This window comes from Antennarius striatus, chromosome 14, assembly GCF_040054535.1.
Source record: "Antennarius striatus isolate MH-2024 chromosome 14, ASM4005453v1, whole genome shotgun sequence".
In the NCBI taxonomy this organism is placed as follows: Eukaryota; Metazoa; Chordata; class Actinopteri; order Lophiiformes; family Antennariidae; genus Antennarius; species Antennarius striatus.
Genome location: NC_090789.1, coordinates 7,217,113 through 7,226,930, shown reverse-complemented (window position 1 = coordinate 7,226,930; position 9,818 = coordinate 7,217,113). Strand labels below are relative to the sequence as shown.

The following is a 9,818-nucleotide window of genomic DNA, read 5'->3' as shown; positions in this document are numbered from 1 at the left end:
ATAAACGACTACAGTATTGTCAAAATCCAAGAATCTGAAATTCTCGAAAGGACACAACACAAAAAGAAGCAGGTCACCCTTGTTTCTTACGTTGAAAAAGGAACACCCATGTCGATTCAAGTAGACGTCGACCAAATCCCTTTATAGCTACAGTCACCTTACTTCGCCGCATTTTTCTCCATTTAATTATCTGAACTGGGTGATATTTACCGTCCTCTTTGCATAGTCTGGTCACGTGGCAATATCTCAGCCAATGACAAGCGCAACCTCTTCGCTCTTGTGCGCGTCAGAGTGGCATTACTCTCTGGGAGCCTGTATCTCCTTTTTTCAGTCTATGGCTTTTTAAAACGGAGCCAGAAGCTTCAATGTTGGATGGTGTGCTATGACAACGTCACTGCTCCTCCGTCCTCGTTGGGTCGACCCGTCGGTGATGTTTCTCTACGACAACGGCGGAGGTTCCGATGAAGTGAGTAAGAGCATGGAGGGGTTCCCCGGTGGCAACTTTGCTGCAAACCAGTGCAGGAATCTGATGGCTCACCCCGCGTCCCTGGCGCCCAGCACGGCGTACTCCTCCAGCGACGTGCCCACCACCGGCATCGGCGAGCCGGTGAAACAGTGCAGCCCTTGCTCTGCAGCGCAGAACTCATCCAGCGCGTCTCTTCCATATGGGTACTTCGGCAGCGGATATTATCCGTGCAGAATGTCTCATCAGAGCAGCATAAAATCGTGTGGAGCGCAGCCCCCATCCGCGTATGGAGAGAAATATATGGATACATCCGCTTCTGGCGACGATTTCACCTCTCGTGCAAAGGAATTTGCATTTTATCCGACGTACCCGTCAGGTCCATACCAACCCGTCCCCAGTTACCTGGACGTTCCCGTGGTGCCAACCATCAGTACGCCGTCAGAGGCCAGACACGAAACCCTGCTGCCCATGGAGAGCTACCAGCCATGGGCTCTCGCCGCCAATGGCTGGAATAGCCAGGTTTATTGCGCAAAGGAGCAACCCCAGTCTGGACACATGTGGAAGTCTTCCATCCCAGGTAAGACACTTCTCTCCGGCAATGACAGAGCTGCTCGACTCATACACTTAGTAGAACCGTGGTTCTGTTATGTTCAGTGTTTTTATCAACGTGTTGGACAAAAAAACCCGCAAAAGAATAATATTTAATAATAAAATGGCTGAAATTATATATTTTGAAAACAACAAAAGAGAATAAAGAGAAAATATTTTATGAAAAAAGTTAAAGACGCGAAATGCGCTGAGGTTATTTGAGGTTTCCTCTCCTGACTGTTACAGCACTACTATTAACCGACTATCGTAACCACAGATCAGATTGTATCATTTGTTGATTTAAGGATTTTACAGATTGTTCCATAAATAAAATAACGAATAAGTTATTTTTTTTAAAGCAAATGAACAACCGAATTTAGTTCATTGGGTAAAAATGACAGTTTGAAAGTGAATATGACACTTGTTGAGAATCTGGTTGTGAGACTGTTGTCTTTGTTCTTCCCAGACGCGGTGTCTCACGCCGGCGGAGACTCGGGATCTTATCGACGCGGAAGGAAGAAACGCGTCCCGTACACCAAGGTGCAACTGAAGGAACTCGAACGCGAGTACGCCGCCAATAAATTTATCACGAAGGACAAACGGAGGAGGATATCTGCCCAGACCAACCTGTCCGAGAGACAAGTCACAATATGGTTTCAGAACAGACGCGTAAAGGAGAAGAAAGTTGTCAACAAATTAAAAACAATCAGCTAGTTTTTAAAAAAATATATTATTAATATTATTATTATTATTATTACTACGGACAACATATGTGGGAGATCAACTGCTACTACTACTACCACACACACGCACACACACACACGCACACACACACACACACACACACACACACACACACACACACACACACACACACACACACACACACACACACACACACACACACACACACACATGTGCGCGCACGTACACCTTTGGACTCATCCATTGACCAAGAAAAAAAAACTTTTATTGAACATGATTTTTCTAAGTAGCCAAATGATTTCCAGGAGCTTCTTCAACACAAGTCTGAGGCTGATGAACGACAGAGGCTCCGGTTTCTGCCACGTGTTGTTAAATATTGCTCAAGGAATCAAGTGGAGAAAGCAATATAAATGTACACTTTTGCTGTATTATGTGTGACTTCTTTTCTGCAATGCAAAAACTGACTCCACCGAGCTACGCCTTTATCTACAAGTTTAACGAGAGTAATAGATGTAAAGATTCGCAGCAAGTGACAGTATTACGGATTCAGACCTTGGGAATGTTAAATATTAATCTTTCTGGCCTCCTGTTTAAAATTCACAAGCTTAGCTTGTTGAAGTTTGGTCTGATCATATGGATCCGTGCTCTTCTGTCCAATTCATGGTGCAATTATTATAATGCTTAGATAATCGTTTGGGATCTGTGTTCATATCAATCATAGCTTTTTCTGATGTGTGCGTATTCTTGTGGTTGTATATAAAGTCCGGCATGATATCCAGGTTATTTGTGTGTGAGTATGTCGCTGTTAAATCCGTCCTTTAATAAAATATGGACTTGGTGGAATTTCATCCAAGTTATGCTGAATGAAAAATGCTTACAATTTATATTTCTACGCACACTCGCGTCAACTTTTGCTCTTCCATTGCTGTTCCAAACATTTCCAAGATATTTTTTTCCCCGGCTGCATGACCAAATAACCCTGAACAGTGTTATAATCTTGTGGCTTTACTGTAAACATAAATTCAAATTTATAATATTTCTAAGCACAGCTGTGTCGGTTTGACTGTGGGTACGCAGGAAATTGGTAGGTTGCTCCGTTTCAGATCTGAAATATAGACCGACATTGCCATCTAGCGGCAACTGTGTGACACAACCAAAAGGCTGCAAGTACTACTACTACTACTACTACTACTACTACTACTATTACTACTACTACTACTACTACTACTACTACTACTACTATTACTACTACTACTACTACTACTAATAATAATAATAATAGTAATAATAATAGTAATAACAATGATAATGATAATGATAGTGATGATGATGATTTTGATGATATTCCATTCATTCATCATTATTATTATTTTCATTTTTCTTTATTTTTATGAAGACGATGGCTTTAAAATATTATTTTAATTAGTATGAAATATGAAATATAATATGTAAATATAGTTTAACATTGCAAATATATGTAAATAAAAATGATAACTGCGTTACACAAAATGAAATACCTTCCTGACTCATTAACGTAATCACTTCTAAATAAAAATTATTATTATTTTCTCTTTTATTGTTTTGTTTTTATATTTCATTAGTGCAGGTTCAATCCATACTTTTTAAACATTTAATGAAATATTGAATATTTACGTTACACAGTTTCGTAATTGAAACAAATCCACCTTGGTTTTCAAGACGAAGGTGGCTGTACATAAATATATTGTGATAAATTAGATTTGAAAAATCGAATCAATAATTATTTATGATATTCAAATATTCAAATACTAAACTTTACGTAACACTTTCAAAAGGGCACGGAATTTAATACGCTCTCGTTTTTTTCTATAAATGGCCACAAAAGCATTGTTTGTTTCGTTTGCGTGTGTGTGTGTGTGTGTGTGTGTGTGTGTGTGTGTGTGTGTGTGTGTGTGTGTGTGTGTGTGTGTGTGTGTGTGTGTGTGAGTGTGTGTGTGTGTGTGTGTGTTTGTGTGTGTGTCATTAAAACATTTTTTTTATATACTGTCCCATTGAAGTTGAATTCACCCCCACGTAACTCGAATCAAAATCGAGTTATGTGTATCGAAAATTTATAAATAAAATCACAAGGAGCAAACACAATTTGTTGGAAATGCCTCAGTGTCACTAGGATCAAAGATCTTTCTATTTAAAAAAAAAAAAGATAATTACATTTAATCTAATTTTTGTAATTCCTGGAGCAAAAACTAAAAAAAGAAACAGACAGAAAAGTTGGGATGAATTTCATCGTTTTATCGCTGTAAAACTGTTCTATTAATTTAGGTTCATAAATTCATCAAAATTAATTTCAGTTTTAATCTGACTTCAAGGTCTTTTTCCGTCCTGTCTCACACGTCCACGTCCTCGATATGTGTGCAAATGTGATTCATTTCACACACACGCACGCACACACACACACGCACACACACACACACACACACACACACACACACACTTTTGTCACACAGTATTAAAACTTAAACGGTTTTATTTACTGCTACATTCAGAAGACTCTCTGGCAACGCATCCCATCCTATAAATTGCTAAAATGCTTCTTTAAATCGTCATGTATCTCCTCCTTCTAGTTGTTCTCCTCGCCCTTCCCGTAGACGGTTACTATTACACCTATTATTATTATTAAGATTATTAGTTACAGTGAACTGAACATAATAATATGGTTGCTATGTATAAATTTTATGGACGCATTTTATTGTCAAGTTTAACCTGTTCTTATTTATTTGCTTTATCATCCCATATTGTGTCTTAATGGCTCCTTTATCTACCGTTCAAAGAGCTTTAATTAACTTGTTAGAATGGAAAACCACTACTGTTCATAGGTTATTTGTGACCAAGCTTTGTAAAAACTCAAAATATTGTGCCGCGTAAACATTTGTGGTTTAATTTACAATGACAACACAACATCTGATTTTGGATCATATTTCACTGCTTTCTTCTATTTACGACTTTAACGTGGCCGGTTATCTGATTAAAAACCCACAGAAATGTCAGACAACATGTCTGTATGCGCGCAAAACAAAAGATCCACATCCTTTCTCTGGAACGCAAGATGGGGTGCGTCAACCGGTAATACAATTAATTCAGACATTGAACAAAAGTGTTACGTCAAAATACCAAAAGCAGGCGGAACACCGGAAAGAGCAGGAGCCGTCAAGCGGAAGTTTACCGCAGTCACGTGACAATGAGGCAGTTGTGAGGGACTACAACAACGCCTTATTGGCTTGCTGGGAACCAAAACAAACCTACAAGTCCCGCCTCCAAGGTAATGCATCACGTGACAGTCCAGCCCTCCGTGACACAGTCGCTTCCGGTGGGTCCGCCCACTGCATCCGACAGAGAGCAAGAGGAAGAATAGATTTCTGCTGCCACTTTCAGGCGAAATAGGGAATTACAAGTAATTTCAATTAATTAAAAAAAGTAATCATGATGTCTATTTTTTTTTTCTTAGAAAGGAGAAGACGGGTGTATAACATCCACAGCTCAAACATTTTTTTTCTCTATGTTGATTACATAAGACAGAAGAATGTAAAATATAGCTATTTTCTTCTGCTCAAACATATATTTTAAAGTAGGTGCCATGCAATTCACCTCCATGTCGCGTAAAAATGCATCTTTAAAAGAACAGGATGGTCATGTTTTTCTTTCATTCAATTAATTGTAAATTCTTACTGTTTACATCCTCGGGTAACGTGTGTGTAATCATGGCAGGACCTCTGCGTCAATGTCTAACAAGCATAATGTTTGAAATCGGTGAGTGGATCCAACGGACCACATGCAGCATCCACGGAAGACATGTTTCCAGTCTGCCTATCAGTGACTGGACTCAGACAGGGCCAACGACAGGCGTTGCTCTTTACATTGACCTTCGCTGTCTCTGTGCGTAATGGAGGCGCGCCTTTAAACCTGCAGTCAGTCAACAATATAGACCTGGTCAATCTTAATAGCACGAGTTTGGGAGATAATCTCATAATACACCACAAAACACAGGGTAGACATAACCTTATCCTCGACCGTGACAGCGGTCAAATAGAAGCACTTGACCGCGATTACGCGGAAGCCTCCTCCACGTCCCAGTCGGCGCCTTATTCCTCTAGACGGGGTTTTCATGGTGATCCCTTTTGGGTGGATATACTAATGCCAAATAATTTACTGTAGTCATGTATGAAGGATGTAAAGGTACATTTTAAAAAGATGTATGGCGAATAAAAATGTCTGGGATTAAAGTGCGAGCAGAGGATATGCTTATTTTTGTCACAAGGGTTCTGCACACACACTAATTCCTCCTATACATAAAAACAAACCAACGAAACAAAAACATAAATTTGCCTTTGATATTGTAAGGTTATTTCGTGTAGAAAATATTTTGCAAATACAACAGCCTGTTTTCCTTGACAATTTGAATCCTTATATCGAAAAGCAAAAATGGGGATTAGGAAAATTCATGGATCTTTGGGAATGTTGAGAACCGATCCTTCCTATTCATATCTCATTCAGAAACAAGGAAACCGTCTGGTATGACGGATGACGTCTACATTAATCTGATCCGAATAAAACGACAACAATGCTAAGAATAGCATATGTCTTACTTCAAAGTAATCCGACAAAATCATTTCCGAATACTTATTTTATGTAATTTTTAAAAGTCAAAAGTTGGTCAGAATGAACTAATATTGGCGATATTAGTTACATTCGTTGGAAAGATTCCCTGATCTTTATCTTGGAAGGAAAAAACAACCGGCACAGCCGGGCCTAAAGTAACACACCTTTTTGTCATAGATCAGAATGAATTTCGTGCTTCTTATGTGAATATCAAAGTTTCCTTCTAAAATAAAGTATAAAGCTGTACACTGTACAACTATTATATTTACTACTGGTATATGATCTAATATATTGTTTTTACCGTGGAAAATAACAGCAAACACAACAATTAATGAAGAGATAAAGAAAAACAACCATTAACGAAACATCTTGGTTTTCAAAAATGATCATTTTTAACATAATTTGAATTCAGCCTTTTAATTAATACAACGCCCCAGGGTTTCTGGGCGCTTTCTGAAAAAAATAATGATGAAACTTGTTTTTGATCGTGTGAACCCGGTTCACTGAATTTAACTTTTAATTCGTTTTTTAATTGGTTTTGCTCGATAACTTCACAAATAAGTGCGTTATAGTATAGTTAGGCTTTGGTTAAAGCATATGTGAGTCAAAACTTTACCGCTGTACTTATTCGTTACCTCTTTCTTCTGTGCTCTATCTTTTATTACAATTGTGTTTTCATTTCTAAAGTCCGTTTGATGTCCTTTTGTCCATGTCGGCTCCGTCTGACGCCTTGTTTCCCAGGATACCCTTTACTCTAATCCAGCATTGTGAGTCTGCCCTGGTAAATCGGAAGGGCTCCCGTTGACCATGGAGTTGGTAAGGTTCTTCGCTTTATCCATGTGTGGTCCGCCTGGCCCCTCTGTCGTCACCAGCTCTGTTAGACCAAATGTCTGAGTAACCTGTGGATACAAAGCAGTTTTTTTTTCCTGAAACAGGTTCAAATTTACAGACATTTTACTCATTTCGACCAATTCTGATCCCTAATTGTTTCACGTTTCATCCTGATGGTTTTATAATCCCCGCAACTCCAGACCCAGTAACATGAGCAGCTACGCAACATTCAAGTTCAAAAACACTTTTAAAAAATATTGTATTTACATGTATAAATCCAAATCAACAAAACAGCCAAACGTTAATACTGCAAAAACTGATAAATATTTTGTCTGAAAAATGTTGCTTTTACTTATTAGTTCAGCCTGAGTTTGGTTTGGTTTGGTTTGTTTTGATTTGTTTTGGTTTCGCGACCCGTTTACGCATTAGAAACAGCCATTTTTGGTGAAATTGTATTATGTTTTCTTTTTAACTGTTGGACAGTCTGAATTAAATGGTCTCAGCTGGCACTGAATTCTATTATTGTGTACTTTGTATACCTTTTCGGTCTCTCGCTCAGCACATTAGCTAAATAGTCTTTTCATTTTGAAATTAAGAATATAGTCAATGGAGGCTTTGAGGCAAAGGAACGGTGGCCCATTTTTCTGCCATCAAATGAAAACAACAAAACGACCTATACAAAAGCTCTGGCTGCTTTATTTCGCTTGAAGACTGAAATCAGGACAGGAGGACAGTGGGTTTCTTTGCAAGATAGTGAATGCGCTTATTTAACCTCCTTTATAGCCCATACCTGATGTGGTGTTAGCAGCTACTTTCAGATCCTCCCAGCACTTGACTGTTTACTTGTTGTCTGACAGGGTTTTATGGCATGCGGATTGGGCAATCTCTGTGTCTCATTCTCTTCCTGAAAAAAAAAATGCTGCCCTTCCCCAAATCCAACATAGTTATACAAATTAAAGTTCCACTTTGCTCAATTACGATTAAGGCTTCACTTTAATTTGCTGCTATAGTTCCTGTACATATATCAAACTGTACAATTCTAAATCCTGATTTGTATAGGAAAGATGGAAGTTTGAACATTCAGTTATTCATTACGGAATTCTTAATAAAGAGCGATATCCGTCTGAAACCCATCAAAATAACAAGCCTGAGGAGGAATATCGGTCAATAACTTGTTTGGAAAACCAGTAGTTAAACATTTCACCATTTTAAGGTCTTCAAATGAACGGTGTCCTTGAGTAAATAAGCTGATTCTGTTTCCTTCAAAGTCACTTTCGGCGCTTTACCTTCTAGTCAATGAGGAAATAATGACATCTTTTGTCTTAATGTTTCCTTTTTTACCTAAAATACTACTTCCTTTGCGTAAAGCGTACATATATATGGGCGACGTTATACCCGATGGTTCTTCTTCTTTGTGAGTTCATTGTCATCATCTAAAAAAGTTAGATACAAACCTGCTGAAGACAAAATATTGAAGGCCTATACTACTTTCATGATGAGATAGGAAGAATATGAGGCTTATTTTACCACAGTTTAGAGTCGTGGGATAAATTATCGACCTATCTTGTAACCTAAAGCCTGCGTAAATGCAATAGCAATTAAACGAACTCCATCCGGGGCAGAGTGGGCCCTTTGCTCTCTGGGAAGACCCTCTCCCTCCCCCGAACTTGAAGTCGACCGTACAGACAAAGCGTTGGCTTTGAGAGCTCTTACGCACCACTAGACATCAGTTTTGGTTGCCTAAAACCACAGAGGGATGGTCACAAGATCAGCACACTCTGACCTCCTTTGGAACAAATTGCTAACTATTCTGTATTTGGAATACTTTTTTGTTTCATTTCGTGGTCAGATTTTTAACAATTTGTTCCTTTATTTTAGTAGAAATCTTACCTTTCTTGCGCACAGACAAAATTTGTTTCAATGCCACTGAAAATCCTGAGTGGCTGACTTTGACTCCGTGTAGGTGGCGACTTCCCATCACGCTTGGCCAGTTTTGTGGTGTCTGTCTGGCTGGGAGGAAAAAAAAAAACCGCACTAGAATACTATAGCAGCTATAAAAACGCAGGCCTGTGCAGAGCTGGCTTTGGTTTTTCCTGAGTATCCCCTGCTCAATTACATCTTAAAAGCTTCGGCACAACTCGTAGAATTTGTCTGGATTGCCTGAGAGGCGGGGCGTGCAGTTGAAAAGACACCGGAGTTGTTGGTGGAATACTACAATTTCTCCAAATAAAATAGACAGTGGATTGATGTTTTCCTGTTTTTGCTCACCTAGTCAGATGCGGCTTGTGCCCTGATAATGTTTGTGAAATTTTAAGCTGGTGTTTCACATATGCAATCAAGAACTTTGGATGACCATGTGCACGTCGGGCTGTGGGGCCAGGCCAGCCGCGGCGGTCTTAATCCCGGCTCAGGTCTCTCATTCACAGCACATTAGAGTCAGATTGCAGGCTCTCCAAAACAAGCTACACGGTGGCCTCAGAGCAGAGAGCCAGATAAGGTACACTCTGACATATTTATCAAGTCAAAGCAGAAAGACCCTGCAGTCTTTAAGATTGCCTGTACTGTTATCTTAATTGACTTCAAGGTCAGTGTA

At 39.2% G+C, this 9,818-nt stretch overlaps 1 protein-coding gene across 1 annotated transcript; it reads left to right on the top strand.

Annotated features, from left to right (window-relative positions):
• Window positions 1–341: 341 nt before the first annotated feature.
• On the top strand, window positions 342–3,140 carry hoxa13a (homeobox A13a). Its single transcript, XM_068333255.1, has 2 exons — window positions 342–1,043; window positions 1,521–3,140. The coding sequence occupies exons 1-2, from the start codon at window positions 383–385 to the stop codon at window positions 1,766–1,768; spliced, it is 909 nt and encodes a 302-aa protein (XP_068189356.1). The 5' UTR covers window positions 342–382; the 3' UTR covers window positions 1,769–3,140.
• The last annotated feature ends 6,678 nt before the right edge of the window (window positions 3,141–9,818 follow it).